Source organism: Fukomys damarensis, unplaced genomic scaffold (genome assembly GCF_012274545.1).
Source record: "Fukomys damarensis isolate Sample0158 unplaced genomic scaffold, DMR_v1.0_HiC HiC_scaffold_23, whole genome shotgun sequence".
NCBI classification, from domain to species: Eukaryota; Metazoa; Chordata; class Mammalia; order Rodentia; family Bathyergidae; genus Fukomys; species Fukomys damarensis.
The window spans coordinates 18000261-18017589 of NW_022900935.1; the positions used below are offsets into that span (position 1 = coordinate 18000261).

General features: G+C 50.7%; 1 protein-coding gene across 4 annotated transcripts in view; it reads right to left on the bottom strand.

Annotated features, from left to right (window-relative positions):
* Oprd1 (opioid receptor delta 1) overlaps nt 1–17329 on the bottom strand; it is a 37916-nt gene that overhangs the window by 20216 nt on the left and 371 nt on the right. The window contains exon 1 of one of the 4 annotated variants that reach the window (XM_010632132.2): nt 16996–17118. The exons of 1 other annotated variant lie outside the window; for it this stretch is intronic. In XM_010632132.2, coding sequence (XP_010630434.1) covers nt 16996–17012 — 17 coding nt within the window. In that variant the 5' untranslated portion in view covers nt 17013–17118. Of the gene's footprint in view, nt 1–10271; nt 10791–16951; nt 17119–17329 lie in introns of those variants that run through there. 2 more of the 4 variants (XM_010632127.3, XM_033767551.1) reach the window with 2 other exon arrangements.

Sequence of the window (17329 nt, forward strand, 5' to 3'; positions counted from 1 at the left end):
GCTCCTGGAATATTAAGAATTCATTTTATTCCTCTAAGTGCTTTTTAAGGTCTCAAAAATAACAGCTTCTCACTATGAAATGTTCAAACAATACAGAATCATTTCATAAATAGAGTGTAAAAACCACTATTAATATTGCAGGCCATCATTACAGATATCCCATAAAATGGTATATTTTATATAAATGGGAGTTTGCTCTAACCCTGTTATGTAACTATTTTTCTCTCTCAAAAAATATGCTGTGACCATCTTTACACATCCACAAATACAAGTCAATGTAATTTGGAGCACTGGAATCATTATTCGAGTCCACAAGTCAACAAGGGCTACAGAGTAAATATTACAATTTTCAGGGCACATCAAGGTCTCTGTCACAAATTCTCCTTTGTTCTTAAAAGCCTGTAAATGTGTAGCTCAAGGATGAGACAGAGCCAGATAGTGGGCTGGATCTGGTCTTGCGTACTGCTCCCGAATCACATGACCTAGTCCATCCCCTGCTGTTTCTATTTTTTTATCATAAACAATTCTATGATAAACATCTCTGTGCACACTGCTATCTGATGGTCTCCTTGGGAAAAGGCTTCTAGACTCTCAGAGCTAGAAGCCCCACCTTGAGGACATCCCCTCCCTGGTCCAGACAAGTGGCTGCTTGGCTCTGCTTGAGTATGTCCAGTGAAGGGGGACTCATCCCCAGAAGGCCACTCCACCCCACTGCAGGGACAACTCACAGAGTAAACAAGTCATTTCTCTTTTTTGAGCTAGAGGCTGCAGGGCTGGCAGTGCAGCAAGTGCAAATCCCTAGGCCTGATTCTCAGCTACACACACATGTACACACAACTGTCTCCTTCCTCCCTCTTACCTGCCAATTTTTTTTTATTTCTGGTTCTGCTCATTGAATCGTAGAATCTAAACTTAACCCTTTTCTTTTCCACACAGGGGGAACTGGGCTTCTGGGAAACGTGGATATTAAGAGTACCTGAGTGGTCAGACATGTTAGTATAGACCTGTAATCCTAGCACTCTGGAGGCTGAGGCAGGATAACTGCTTTGAATTCAAAGTCAGCCTGGGCTACATAGCAAGACCCTGTCTCAAAAAACAAAGCAAACAAAACAAAACAAAACAGGACTGGAGATTTAGCTCAGTGGTGCTGCTGCCTGCCTCTCAAGCACAACATCCTGAGTTCCATCCCTGGTACTGCAAAAAATAAAAACAAACAAACAAACAAAAAAGAGTACCTTCATGTCAGGTGTAGTGGTGAATGCCTGTAACCCTAGCGCTCTAGAAAGCTGAGGCAGGAGGATCACCACTAGTTCAAGGCCAGCCTGGGCTACACAGTGAGTTCAAGGCCAACCTGAACTGTAGTGAGACCTTGTTTAAAAAAAAAAAAAGGGTCCCCATCTCACTGGGCAGTGGAGTGACAGGTGTCAACACAAGCTGCCTTCCCAGGCAGACATCCCCTTGGACCCCCCACCTAGGGGGCGCATGTGATCATGTGTGACTCTGTACCCTGAGGTTAATGCTGGGGGGAACCTCACTGCAGGCTGGCAGTCAGCATGCAGCCCCTCCCTCAGCTCCGCAGCCACACTCATTCCCCTGGGACCTGTGAGCCTGCCAGCAGGGGTGGTCTCCATGAACGATGTCCAGGTTTCTGCCTCTCAGGGGCCACCTCACTCATCCCCGTCTGTGGTTTTCAACGTGCTGGACCCTGCTGGTGCCACTGCTGGAGAAGCATCAGCTCCAGGCTGCCCCCCATCGCACCCACCTCGAGTAGGGTTCAGCTACATCGCCAGTATGGTCCCCAACAATCTAGTTCACAGACCACTAAAAATTCCTTGCTCCTTGTGCCTCAACATCGCGGGCCAACCAGGGACTCCAGAGACACTTGTCACTGCCACGGCCTGGTTAGCTGTAGTGGGTTGGACTGATGTGGTGACCCCGCTATAGGGACAAAGACAGACTCCTGGGCTCTTAGCCTAGTACTCCTTAAAGCACAATTTGCATTTTCTGAGGCAGTCAGGGACTTAAAAGCTGGCTTTTTGTCTGTTTTTTACAAAAACCCACAGCTCTTCACTTAGGCCTACAGATGCCCAATAGGTAAGTAAAAGTAGGACAAAGCCTGACCTTCATTTCGTATACCCTGGAACGCTGACTATAAGTATGTTAGTCACCTAAAGTTGGCAAAACCAGACTTATTAGCCCTAATTTACCTAAACCTGTTTCATCCCCCTTCAAGACCAAGGATGCCATTGAAGTAATCATCAGGAACACTCAATCGCCAGTGGTCACAACATCTAACCCCAGGCACCTTTGGAGCAAACCTGGGGTCACCCTGGAAACCAGGACTAAGAGTACTGGAGGCTCCAGGTGCTCCTTAACTCTTTACCCATAAAACTGGTCTCCATTCTCTTGTGCAGGGCCCAGCTGACGCCACCTGCTCAGACCTGGCCCCCTTCAGTTTCTCAAACCAAGCCTTTTGCCTGTCTTCTCTTACTTTTGTTTGTTAGAGGACCAGCTTGGTCTTTGTGCTCCCCATATTTTCTCTTACTTTCCAACTAAAGCTTTTGCCTGTAAATTCACACCACTGCTTCACTTTTAATTTCCATTATCACTAAAGCAAGGATCCATGCTAGCCAGAGACAGAATGGTGTCCCCTAAAGAAATTTGTCCATGTCCCAATCTGGGGAGAAAAAAAATCTCTGAAGACAAAATTCAGGATGCAGAGTTGAGGTCACCTAATGACCTATATGAGCTCTAAGTCATGAGAGACACATGGGAAGAGGAGAAGGACACAGCAGTTACAGCAATGTGGCCAGAGCTAAAGAGCATCCGGAGCCTCCAGAAGCCAGAAGAGATGGAAGGATCCTCAAAAGAGGCTCCAGAAGCCGGGTGTGGTGGCGCACGCCTGTAATCCCAGCACTCGGGAGGCTGAGGCAGGAGGATCACTGTGAGTTCGAAACCAGCCTGGGCTCTGGGCTAAAGGATCCTCAAAAGAGGCTCCAGAAGCCGGGTGTGGTGGCGCACGCCTGTAATCCCAGCACTCGGGAGGCTGAGGCAGGAGGATCACTGTGAGTTCGAAACCAGCCTGGGCTACATAGTGAGTTTCAGGTCAGTCTCAAGGACATAGTGAGACCCTATCTCAAAAAAAAGAAAAAGCAGAGGATCCAGAGAGGGACACATGATTCTGGACTTCAGGCCTCAGAACTGAGACAGCTGTGGGACATAAGGCCTCTGTTAGACCTTCAGCCCTGAAAGAAGCTCTGATCTGTAACGATGAGGTCAAACTCTGCCTCCTACTTTATAGATGGGGAAAGTGAGGCCTGAAGAAGGGCAGACACATGCACACGATCAGAGAATCAATTCTCCTGACTTCTGGGAACTGAGTTCTCACTATTACTCCAAGCTGTGCTCGCTTCGGCAGCACATGCACTAAAATATTACTCCAAGCTGCCCACCTAGGATCTAAGGTTCAAGGAGACTGAGGCCAAAGGGAAAGAGGGGTTCCTGGCCAAGGTTCCAGAATTGACGAGGCCCATGGCAGCAGATGTCACATTCTAGGTGTCCGTGTTCAGTGACCAACCAAGGCAGGGTAGGTCCACAGATGGAACGGTCTCCATCACCACCATCACCTTCCTGCACCCTGACCCCCGGCTTCCAGGTGTCTGGCACACACTACTGAGTCCCACCACGCCGTTACTTAGGTCATCTCATCTAACTGCTCCCATGGCCGTGCGAAACTGTTCCTACTATACCCTCACTTCCCAGAGGAGAGAAGTGAGCTCTAGTGTGGGGACTTCATGAGCAGTGCGCCAAAGCCCTGTCCACCTGGCACCTCAGAGTGGGACCTTGTGTGGAAATAGGGCTTTGCAGGTGTAATTAGCTGCGTGAGGTCACGTGAGATTAAGGTCAAAAGGACTAGCAGTTTTGTTTTGTTTTGTTTGGGGTACTGAGGATTGAACCCAGAGGTTTCACACTGGGCTACACCCTCAGCCTTTTTAAAATCATTTATTCATTTATTTATTTATGAGACAGGGTCTAAGTCACTAAATTGCCCTGGTTGGGCTGGAACTTGAGATCCTCCTGCCCCAGCCTCCCGGAGTGCTGGGATTATAGGTGTGTGCCACCACAACAAGCTATTTTTATAAGAAGAGGTGAAGACACACAGACACAGATGAACACAGAGGGGACATGGCCATGTGAAAGCAGAGGGGAAAGTTAGAGTGATGTACCTACAAGCCAAGGAATGCTGAGGACTGCCAGCAATCACCAAGAGTTAGGCAAGCAAGTGTTCTCCCCTAGGGCCTTCAAAAAGAGCTTGTCCCTGCTGACACCTGGAGCTCAGGCTTCAACCTTCTGAATCATGTGGGGAAATAAATTTCTGTTGTTTCAAGTCAGCCAGTTTTAATAATTTATTAGTGTATTACAGCTGCCCTAATACGTCTTGCCAGGAGTGGCCTAAAACACAGAAGCAGTGTCTATTAAAGTTGCTGGGGATGTAGCTCAGTGGTGCAGCTCCTGCCAGGATGCACAGGCCCTGGGTTCCATGCCTAGCACTAAATCAATAAATAAATGGCTCCCGTGCTAACAAAAGGTCTTTTTTCATTAGGAATACAGCACGTCAGCACCCCACGGAAAGGTGGTGAGAATATTTACAAACACTTACTCTGTGCCAGTTTCCCTGATTGGTGGCATAAGTGTGTTCATTCTCCCTCAGAATCTGCCCAACCGTCACAGGAGGTGAGCGTTATTATTATTCCCATTTTACAGCTGTGGAAACATTGAGGCTTTGGTGAAATTTACCAAAAGGCTAAGAGCAGCAAGGTGTGAACTCAGCCTCAGGTCCCTCAGAGGCCAGAATCCAGGCTCCTAACCACGCCCCTAGCTTCTCCCAGAAGGTCAAATTCAACCCCTTTGTTTCACAAATGAAGGAACCCAGGCTTGACTGCAATGGAGATCACAAAGGCTCTGCCCACACGGGAGGGGACGAATAGCTTAAACAAAGCAACTGCCAGCCACTGGGGTACAGCTGGGGCTCCCTCTATTTGCAGACAAAGGGAGACTGCTCTCCCGATGGGCCAAACAAGGCCGGCTGGGCAGCAAGGGCTGCAAGCTGTATCCCTGCCCACCATTTAACAGAGGTGGCAAGTGGCCAGAAATTAATTAGCTGTCTCAGTTTTGGCAAAGCCCGAGGAAGAAAAGTGGTTAATTATAGCAAAGCCCAGTGAGCATGTCACAGGAGAAGATAAAGGGCTGGAGCAAGGAAGTAAGTGGCCCTGAGCTGAACAGGCGTGCGGAGGCCAGCCGGGCCACACTTGGCCAGAAACAGGACAGATGCCTCGTTCCTTGCTGTCCAAGAACCACAACACACTCAAGGAGTTCTCCTCCATCTCCCCCACCCTACTTCTAACTTGAGGATGGCTGGGCCGGGATGTGGGGCAGCCAGACATGGGAGAGGCACCAAGAGAGAACCCCCAAAGTGTGGCACAGCAGCACCTGAGTTACCGGTGACAAGAAACGGCCTTCCTACGAACACCTACTGACAGGCTAAGCATCAGACACCCGGCTGTAAAGGACCGTTACCTCAGCCCGCACACACGCACGGGGCCAGGAGACAGATGCAGGTGAGTAATCAGGTATTTGAAATAGCGTGTGCTCCCTGCTCTGATGGGGGACGCACAGAAACTCTGGGAACACACAGGAAGGGTGTCTGAGGGCTGGGACCACCGGAGAAGGAGCCCTCGAGAAAAGATGTTACCAAGCTGAGCTGAGGTTCTCGTACATTCTATTTGCCTCTTGTCTCATAGTTGGTGGATTTTTATTACAGATCCCAACAACTCCACACAGGGAACCTCAATAACAAAGTGCCAATTAGCAGTGAAGAAGCACTTAGAGACGCCTCGAGAGGGCCAGGGACTGGGCCAGGAAACACGACAGATGAACGGAACACAGCTCCAGCCTTTCCAGCAACCAGTAAGAGGATAAAACAAAAAACCCAGAAACGAGCAATGACACACGATGAAGGACTGCTCAGGATCATCTACTCCTGCGTATGTGTCTGCGATGGCTGGACACGGCTTGAGGGCGTCCAAGGGTTCATGTGCTTTGTGGGTGAAAATCCACCTCCCTTGTAAGGTACCAAGAGGGCAGAAATTCTACATGGCGGTAAGAGGAGGAGGAGAATCTGCACATGGTGGTGCACACTTGTAGTTCTAGCTACTCAGGAGGCTGAGACAGGATAATTTAGGCCAGGAGTTCCAGGCCAGTCTAGGGAACACAGGAAATCCCATCTTTAAAAAAGAAAAGCAGTCAGGCATGGTGGCACATGCCTGCAATCCCAGCACTCGGGAGGCTGAGGTAGGAGGATCCCTGACAGTCTGAGGCCAGCCTGGACTACACAGTGAGTTCAAGGCCAGCCTGAACTCCATAGCAAGACCCTGTCTCAAAAAACAAAAGGAGAAAGACAAGACACACAATTTATTATTTTAATAACTTTACAAGTGAGCCCACTCTGCTCTGTAGCCTCGCCTGATCTTTTCCCCAGTGGAAACTGAAGAATACCAGCTTTTTTTTCCCCTAGTACTGGGGATTGAACCCAGGGCCTCAACTCTGAACTATATCTCCAGTCTTTTGTTTGTTTGTTTGTTTTTGGTTTTTTATTGTTGTTTTATGAGACAGGGTCTCACTATGTAGTTGAGACTGACCTGGAACTCTCTATGTAGCCCAGGCTGGTCTCGAACTCACAGTGATCCTCCTGCCTCAGCCTCCTGAGTGCTGGGATTACAGGTGTGTGCCACCACGCCTGGCTTCTCCAGCCTTTTTAATATTTTATTTCAAGGTGGAGTCTTCGTAAATCACTAACTTGCCCAGGCTCAACTCAAAGTTCAGATCCTCCCATCTCAGCCTGCCAGAGTGCTAGGATAACAGGCGTGCACTACTATATCTGGCTGTAGTTCAGGTTTCTTCATGGATATTGCTCTGTCTACATTTTGCATTCCTGGACTCCAGAAGTCAAGGGGGATTCAATTCAAAGGGCAAGTAAGCTATCTCTCCCACTGCAGCCCTGGGCAAGGAAGTTAACCCTCAGTCTCAGGATTCTCATCTCAAAGACTTGGGAGAATGTGATGAGATAACACAGTCTGTGCCTGACCCAGAGCACCTGGCCTTGTGGTCAGCACTCGGGAAAGCCCTGCGGTTCTAGTTTTGGTTTGAACTTGGCCGAGTCACTATGCCCAGTTGCAGTGGGTGCCATCTCTTCCCTGGGAGGCTGAGGCTGGGCAGGTAAAGGGGCCGTCTCCTGGCCACCTGGCCCTCTGCTTGCTTTCTCCCCCAGAGAGCAATAGAAAATCACAGAATGTGGGCACTCACACACACACACATGCAGGAGGATGATTTCCTTCCGTCTGTCTGGCGGGGGCATCTGGTCTGGCTGGGAACAGCACCTTCTCCCCTGGGTTAATCCCTGCCCCTAGTTCCCAAGAGCTGGGCAATCAGCCCAAAGACATCATTAGCACCATCAGCTTCCTGCTGGTTGGGAACCAGACCCTGAGCTCAGGGCGGACATGCATCATCTCCCTTACCCTCTTCCCTGCCTTTCCCTCTCCTAAACCGATCTTCCTCCTCCCACCTCCCACGGCAGACTCTGCTCCTTTGTCTCCTCCCCCCACCTCCCCCCTTACAGTTCCAGCCTCATCACCTTCTCTCCCCAGCCTGCTTGGGTTTCCACTGCCCATGTCCCTAGCCTTATATTTACTTGTTTACTGTCTGTCTTCGACAGCTAGAATGTCAGCTTCTTAAGGGCAGGGACTGTCCAGGGTCTCTTGTTTTTCTTGTAAATAATATATAATCATTTGCTTTGTTTTATTATTATTTTTTTTTCAGACAGGGTCTTGATATGCAGTTCAGGCTGGGCTTTGACTCACAATGTAGCCCATTCTGGACTTGAACTCATGGCGATCCTCCTGCCTTGGGATGCCACGGCATATTTATTTCGTGTGCATCTGTGAGTTTGTGTGTAAGTGTGTGTGTTTGTGTGTGTGTGAGTGTGAATGTGCATGTGCCTGTGTGTGCCTGGACTGTGCCTGATCCCTGGAAGCTGCTAGGCAAACTCATGCTGCAGGCATTTTTCTTATCAGCTCTAATTCACAGATGAGACGTCAGGCTCAGCTCACTGAGCTCAGGAAACCTGGATTTGAACCCTAATCGGTCTGTCTCCAGAGGATGGGTCTGCATCCCTAGCCACTGGCCCTGCCCCAGGAAACTGGGGGTTCTGTGGATCTGGAAGGTGTTGTCTGCATCCCCCATGCCAGGCTGCCCGTGCAAGAGTCCACTGCAGTCACCCTGTGGCCCTCCCTTTGCTCAATGTCAAGTGTGCAAGGAGGGAGCAAAAGGTAAGGAAAGGTAAGTTCCAACCTCAAATTCAAAAGACAGAACATTCCAGGTCTCAGTGTCCTCACCTGAAAGTGAGAGGTGCTGAACTTGACCTAAAGAATGGCAGAGAACAGGACAACAGCTAAGAGTGTGAGCTGAACCAGGTGTGGTGGTGCATACCAGTAATCCCAGATTCTCAGGAGGCTGAGGCAGGAGGATCTCAAGTTTCAGGCCAGCCTGGGTAACTTAGCAAGACCTTGTCTCAAAAAAAAAAAAAAAATTTTTTTTTTAATTGCCTAGGGATATAGGTACATAGAAGAGTGCTTGCCTAGCATGTATGAGGCCCTAGGTCCAATACTGATCACTACAAAACAAAAATCAAAGATATGGGCACTGGGTTAAGAACAGTCTTCTGATTTCAATCTTACCCTAGAACTGTGAGCATGTTATATCTTTTCTCTGAGCCTCAAGTTTCCTCACCTATGAAATGAGGAAAACAGGGCCAGGGATTTAGCTCAGTGGTTCTGCCACCTGCCTTGCAAGTGCAAGGTCCTGAGTTTGAACCCCAGCACCAGAAAAAAAAAAATGAGGACAACAAACACTCACTTTCTATGGGTGCTGTGAGGCTTAAATGGGGTAACATACATACAACTCTAAGCAGAGTGCCTGGCCCAAAATAAGTGTCAAATAAAGTATTTATAGATAAACCATCATCCATAATTCAAAGCTCTATGCCTTGGTGATAACGTTACTTCTGCAGGGGAAGCGAGTCCTGCCTCTCACTGAGTGGGGTTTTTGAATAACGCTTTTTTTGGCCTCACAGGACTTTGAAGTTCAAGTTCTTTCCACTTATGAAGAAAGACTAGGAAAGTTATAGAGGACAAGATTCTTTCCGCACACACCCTTCCCTGCCAGAGACAAAGCCACTGATTTCTGCAGCTGCACTAGGAGCTCTAAATTAGTAGAATACAGCCCAGACACCCGATCCCGGCCCACACCCCCAACGGGTAATGGGGCCGCTACAGCCTGCGTGATGGTAAATTGCTAATTTAAGCCAGGCTTTCTGTTCTACCCTGCGATTATCCTCCTTCCTGTGCGCATGGTGATATTCTGGGTAGCCAATTCAATTTCGAGGTCCCAGGATTTGGAAGTTAGTGAAATCATTCCTTGGCTCTGCAACGGACCCCTGCCTCTCCAAGTCCAGACAGCTGCCAGGGTGAGAGAGGGATCCTGAGACCACAGCATCAGGGACTCATCTTCTTCACATCTCAGCTGTGATAAGAGGGACCTGACATTGTGCTTCTCTTCTCTTTTCCCCACCTGCATCACCAGCACCAAACCTTTTCGGTACTGTTTTCCGGCACCTGCTTGTTGAACACGGAACAGGAAACTGCCTATGTTACACAACCCCCGTTCCTTCCTTGAGAGGTCTGACTGGTGAAAGTCCCCGTGGAAATAATATGAGATGTGCACAAACATGTACACTGAGAAGTGCCCGCAGCAATGTTATCTAGGCTGGCACGATATGGGAAATAATGTAAGTCCCCCTAAACAGAACATACTCATATAACGTAGTTGTCAAAAATCATATTTTCAAAGCTAGTGTTTGTGTGTGTGTGCACACGTGCGCATGCAGGAGGGGGAAAAACTGGGAAGGGAACATCAAAATGACGAAGCTTTTCTCTGTGACAGGACTATGGGTAACATCTGTCTTTGCTTACTTCTTGTTATCTTTATTAAAAGAAAATGTCTAACATTGAGCTGATAAAGTTTCCCACTAGCATCCACCCCATAATTAATCCTAGCTCCCTCTAGGGCTCAATAAATGTCGGCCAAATGAATGAGAAGCAAGCCTTGCTCCTCTCCTCGAGAGTCGTAATTACAGAAAACGTTCCTGGGATACTCACCAAATGCCTGGTACAGGGCTGAAATCTTTCACTTCACACCCAGGAACTCCTCATAACCATCCTGTAAGAGTCTGCCACTGCCCCCATTTCACAGACGAGAAGACTGAGGCTCTGAGCTGTGATACATGTATTGTTCAAGCTCACTTACTCTACAAATGCCACAGCTGGATGGTGATTCCAGGTCAGTCTGGCTCCAATGCCAGAGAGGCCTCAGGGATCTGCAGACAGTAATCCTCCTCTTCCCGTGGCCTGTGCTCCACTTCTCTACGTAAACCCCCTCAGCTCTGGCCTCTGCTCCCCACACATCTCCAGGCAACAGAGGCTGAGTAGTACACGTGGACTGGTTTGAGGTCCTGAGTCTCCACTCCACCCTTCTTGCTGTGAGAAGCCCTTGCTCCTCTGAGCCTGGAATCCTCATCTGTGAGAGCAGTGAGCCCCCACTGCAGGCTCAGGGTACAAGTGATGACACAAGGCGCTCAGGAGGAGGCCTCTCAAGTGTCCTCTGTGACTCCTCCGACTCACCCAAGTGTGAGCAACAGACACTCCCCAGGAAATGAACCCAAGACCTAGGAAGTGGCAGGCGGGACAGGGCTACTGCTTGCTTCCTCCACTCGGCCTCACCTGAGGTCACCAGCCCGGCCCCCTGCCTTCTTGTTAAGTCTGCAGGCATCAAGCTGCAGAAAGAGGGCTCTGAGGCTAGGCTGTCAGTTGACCCTTCCAACGTCACAAGGTGGCTGCCACTGCCCTCAGCCAGTCTGCCTGGATTCCCCACATTGAATTTTTTCTCATACAACCCACTCCCTGCACCAAATTTATCCTCTTGAACACCATTCTGCACAGATTGCTCCGAATTTCTTTTCTCCTAGCCTGGGACCCAGAGCTCCCTCGCTTCCCAGTGTGGCTGGCCTTACTGTCGGACCCAACGACATGCGTGGCCTCAGCGCAGCCCCTGGCCCCTAACACAGCCAGGCTGGGATGCCTCGGGGCCTCTCCTCAGCTCTCTGCTGTCTACACCTACCCACCTTCCCCCAGGTAGCCAGGGCCCTTCTGAAAGTTACACCTCCTGAGGGAGTCCTGAACCAAGGGACTAAGTTCACAGACTGGTCCCGCCCTTGCAGAGCTCAGTACATAGCAGGCGCTTTTGACACCATGGAAAGGAGGACATCTACTTCCAAGGTCTTTCCTTTTTGTCCTCCAGGCTCCCATCCTGATACTCACCAGGGCCCCGGTACTCTCAGCCTGGCTGCAGAGAACTCACTGCCCTCCTACTGCCCTCCGTCATCCGCTGGACCTCCTGCTGCCCATGCTGCTCCCTCCGTCTGGAGGGGTCTGCCCCCACCTCTCCATGCAGCCAGCCAGAGCTCCTCATCCATGTCTTGGCCCAGGCAGCCCCCCTCTTCTTGGTCCCACACTTGTCCCAGAAGCTGTAACGGAGCAGGCATTTCCTGGCCATGGCTGTGTTTAGAGCTGGAGGCTGTGTGAGGCTTACACAGAGTGGGCAGGTGGAGCTGCAGCCAACAGGCCTGCACTGGCAACAGCACATGGAGCTCCTGTAGGGATGCGGGGCAGGGCCTGAGGAAAGGGCAGCAGCTAGAGGTGTGCTGTTTAATCACCGCAACTACCCACATACTGGGCTTCGTAGGCCAGCAAAGATAAGACATGGACTTGGCACCAATTCTGCAAAGCTGACTCTTGAGCGCTTTCCCAGCAGCCCCTGACTGCAGGCAAAGACACGGGACAACCACCGGAGCCCTCACTCACGTGTTGCAACCCTTCCCCAGACCACACTGCCTGGCCTGACCCTGCCCTGCTGCTTCACACTGCAGTCCCCTCACACGCAGAACACCATGCTTTATCAGCTTGCCCTCATCCAGTCTTCAGGACAAGCAGTTATGGGGTGGGTGTTAGTATCCACACTTCACAGAGGAAGACGCTGAGGTAGAAAAGCCAGCCGACTCACTGAAGACCGTAGGAGGTGGCAAAGCTAGCGTCTGATACGAGAGAAGTAGAAGACACAGGTTCAGGGGAGAGCAAGGGGCAGAGAAGCACACAGCGTGAGAAGGTCTCCCAGGAGGAGGCTGGGAAGGTGCAGACACAGTGGGGGGCAAACATGCTGAAACCAGGATCCCCACAGGTCTAGGCAAGGAGAGAACAGACAGGAGGCAGGTGGAAAAGCCTCTGTCCATTCTCCTGCCCTGAGAAACCTGGCAGCTGTGGTGCATGCAGAGGGAAGAGGGGGTCACGGGCCAGAGAGGAGGGTCTGCTAAGCCCTCACGCTCCACCCTACCTAGAGGGCTGTCCACAAGAATTCTCTGGGATGCCAGCCCAGTTGGGGGCACGGGCTCTGCTCAGAAGGGGCTGTCAGGGTCTACTCAGGCACTGCAGGAACTGAGGGTAAAGCTTGGCCTCGGGCACCCAATATCCCAAGCAATGCTGCTCACACTTCACAGAAGCAGAGGCCGTCTGCTGGGAGTGTCATTTCCCGACTCTCACTCACGTATCTGGAAGGATGAGCGGGCTTTCCGGGGGGGTCCCAGGAGTGAAGAGAGGAATGGAGACTGTTTTGTGATCTGGCTTTCTGAGATCCCCGTCCTTTTTCTCCTTCCTTCCTTCCTTCCTTTCTTGGTAACAGGGATCAAACTCGGAACCTTGCACTACGAAGCAGGCAGCAGAACCACTGAGCTAAATCCCCAGCCCCCTTTCTTTATTTTTTTATTTTGAGACGAGATCTTACTAAATTATTCGGCTGCCTTAGAATCTGCAATCTTCCCGCCATAGCCTCCTAATGAGCTGGGATATCGGAGGGCCCACCACGCCTGGCTTGCCCTCAGCTTCCACTTCGCTCCCCCTACTCATCCCTCCGCTCCACAGAGGTCACCTCTGATATCTCGGACCAGGTCAGACTATCCACCACCCTCGTGGCTCCCCAAGCCCTCTTGGCACGGCTACAAATTCTAGCTTTTGGGAGGACAAGCTGATGAACACCTGTTTCTCCCACCACAACCAAAGCTTCAGGAGGTCCAAAGCATTCTTTTTTTTTTTTTTTTGGTGGGGGGCGATGGTGCTACTACGGATGGAATCCAGAGCCTTTTCATTGAACTACATCCTAAGCCCTTTCTATTTTTTAATTTGAGACAAGGTCTCACTAACTCCCTAAATTGCCCAGGTGGGGCTAGAACTTGCAATCCTCCAGTCTCAGCTCCCCAGAGTGCCAGGGTTATATCTTGGGGCATTGAGGCCAATCCCCACCGTGCACTTCCACAGAACTTAACTGAATAAATTAATTCCTTTCACTTCTTCACACAGAGCTCCTCCCAGTTTTCAGAGTCTAAAAGGCTCAGATTTCACACTTCATCTCCCTAAAGCCTCACCCCAGCCCTGGATATATTATTGTTATCTCCACTTTACAGATGGGGAAATGAACTTCAGAAAGGCAAAGTGGCTGTGTAGCCCACATACACAGCAAATCATTAAGTGACTTCAAACTCATGTCTGGCTTCAGAACCCTACCTCTGCCAACTCTACTACCCTCTTGTGCTGTCCCAAGGATCCTCTGGATCTTCCCTTGCAAACTTTCCCCTACCCACCTCCTAAGCTGTCTTAGCTCAGGACTGATGGGTAAAATGCATTCATTCATTCAACCAATCTACCAATTCATCTGTTTGGGTACTGGGGTATCACAGACCAGAACTCAAGGAGCCTTTCCAGGCAACAGGAGCTTTTCTCTCCTTCCTTTGCTGCCCACTCCCTAGTGCTCTGGGGACTTTTCCAGAAGTAGCTGAGCCCTGGATGGTCTGCCCTGTCTTGAGCCCACTCCTCAGCCCTGTACTCTCCCCTCCTCCAAGGACAAGAAGCAGCCTAAAACGCACGGCTGAGTAACATAGGATCACAGTCCTGGGGTCTCCATCATGCTCTGAGAATCCTAGGACAGGAGATGGGACGGGACTCTGTCAACCTCTAGGCGGGCTTTGCATGAGCCTTACCCCAGGCAGCTCTAGAAAAATTTCTGGACCTGAAGTCACAAGGCCAGGGTTCTTGTTCTGGGTCTGGCGCTAGCTGAGGTGCCTGAGATCAAGTCACTTTGCCTTTCTCTGAGCTGCATATTCCTCAATCTACCTATAAAAGGGAAGGGTGATGATCATGATGAGCCAAATGCTCACCACACAGGTTGTAGTTGAGGATTAAATCACCCAGATCCAGATAGTTATCATGCAGATGGTTGGTCAGGGAAATGTCTTAGCAGCTGGAGACCTAGGGAGTCAGCTACATCATTTGCATTTATTTGACAAGTGATTTTCAGAAGGTTGGTTGGGAACACACCTAGCAGGCTGAGCCCAGAGCCGACACTGAGAAGTGAGCGGCCCTTGCCTTGCTCGGTGGTAATGGAGAAGCTGTGTTCATAAGCCAGCAGCCAGGGACCCTGGGGAGAAGGCAGGAAACAGGAACACACTGGTGCTCAGCTTTTCTCACGCTGGCATTCCCGGAGCTCCCCTAGAGAAAGCATGGGCCAGGAACCTGGAACTCTCTGAATTAGAGCAATTCTCCGGTCCACTTTAGGACAAGTTCCTCCCTCGTATGCCCCGCTTTCATCAGCACTGGGTTCTGCAGGATTTGGAAAATTCCTCTTCCTCCCTGTACAAACAGCTTCCGTTTTACTGGGTCCAGGCACCAGGCCAGCTGTACTGTGTATGCTCTCTCACAATTATTGACACCTCACATTTATCCAACTGAAAAGTATTGCTACCGCCCATTCTACAGATGAAGTAATTGAGGTTTGACGGGGCTAAGAGATTTGCCCAAACCACAAAGCCAGTTCATAACAGCAGGAATTAGTAGTCAGGTTGGCTCAATTCTAAGCCTACAGAGTGGGGAAACACTGAGGAACACACAAAGATCAACCCTTCTCCTGCTTGGGGAAATTTCCTCACTGTAGCCAGTGATGAGTCACTGAAAGACTTCTGCCTTCTGCTCTTTTTTTTTTCTCTTTCGAGGCCGGGGATGGAACTCAGGGCCTTGCACATTACTAGACAAGTGCTCTGCCACTGAACTACACCCCTGGCCCCTCTCCTCTTTCTTGGGGAGCAAAGAGACCATCAATGCCAAAGCCCCTGTGACCTACAGGTTCCATTCCACTGTTCAACACATTCTGCCTAAATAGATCCCACACTGTGGAATTCAAACTTTCTAATCAAGATTGGTTCTTGCTGGGCGTGGTGGCACATGCCTGTAATCCCAGCACTCGGGAGGCTGAGGCAGGAGGATCACTGTGAGTTCGAGACCAGCCTGGGCTACATACTGACTTCCAGGTTAGTCACAACAACATAGAGAGACCCTGTCTCAGAAAAAAAAAAAAAAAAAAAAAAGATTGGTTCTCTATTCTTCAACAGGGAAACTGAGGCAGAAAGGAGGTGGGACAAGAAGAACGGACCTGGCCCTCAGTGACTAAGCTGTTACCAAAGCGCCCAGTTCATATGTCCAATCTCTAAGTCCATGATCTGCCCGTGATCTGCCCTCTACCCTGCCTGATGGTACCACAGCCCGAAGAACTGGGGCTGTGTCCTTGCTCAACCAGCATGCAAGACCCACTTCCAACATGCAGCAGAAACCCAGGAATCTTTCCTGCTGAACATGGCAGTCTCCTGTTAACCTTCTCTGCCCATGTCTGAGCAGGTGGGTATGTGAGGGGGGAAAAGCTGGGACAATCTGGACAATGCCTGCAGACCCCAGCACTGTCCACAGACACCACGAAGAAAACCTCGCCTGCCTGGCAAGTTTGAGGTCCTGAGTTCTATCCCCAGTACAAAAAAAAAAAAGAGAGAGAAGAGAACCTCACTTCGAGGGCTAAAAGCACATACCCACTCCCCACAAGCCAACCACTTCGGCCTTTGCAGGAAAAAAAAAGATTTAGAAAGCCAGAGATGACTGAAGGGGGCATTTGTGAGAAAGCCCTGAGCCCTCTATGAATCCTAAGGAGCTCCTGACCTTAGCCCCTGGAAAAAGAGCAAAGCACTGATCCACCAACCCAGAGCCTTTGCCCACTGTATCCAGAAACCCAGGGCTCTAGGTTGGCAACCACTGCAGAGGCAGGAGCCCAAAGCCACTCTGGATGTCCCTTCCCGCTAGGGTTTCAGAGATTTGACAAAAAACAAAAACAAAACAAAAAACACAGCAGTCATTATTTTCACGTTCTCACACAGAAAATTACAAACTGACAGTCTGGGCCAAGTATATACGGACAGTGATCCCAGCAGATGATTACCAAGAGTGACGTGGTGAGTGCCCCCACGGCGCAATGCAGTTATAACCCCGTCCTCTTCTGGCTTCCTGCCTAGTGCCCGCACTCAACGATCTCCCCCAAAGGCCCAAGACACTGGAGAACTTCTCCACCCACCTATGAGGTCCACACACGGATACTGTCACAAACAACACACTCTCAAACAGTGACAGACTCACAAACTGTTGCCAAACTGTCCCACAACCCTGATGGAGAAGCAAGGAGATGCCAACAGATGATTAAATGTTACTTGGGCTAGCTCAAGCAAGCAGACACAGACACAGCCCAGACACGCATTCCTGCGCCCCCCTCTCAAAGGAAGGGGCCTCCCCGCGGGGTTCTGCTGGTAGTGTGGAGGCCCGGAGAGCCCGGAGTCCAGATGCCAAATCCGCGCTTCTACCCTCACCTCGGGGTCCAGACCCGCGCGGCGTCGGCCCGCAGCGGACTCACCGGACGATGCCAAACATGACGAGCACGTTCCCCAGCAGCCCCACGGCGCACACGGCCGAATAGAGCGCGGTGATGGCGATAGCCAGGGCGAGGGAAGACGCGCTCCGTGCGCCCGGGGGCCCCGACGCAATGCCAAATCCGCGCTTCTACCCTCACCTCGGGGTCCAGACCCGCGCGGCGTCGGCCCGCAGCGGACTCACCGGACGATGCCAAACATGACGAGCACGTTCCCCAGCAGCCCCACGGCGCACACGGCCGAATAGAGCGCGGTGATGGCGATAGCCAGGGCGAGGGAAGACGCGCTCCGTGCGCCCGGGGGCCCCGACGCACAGTG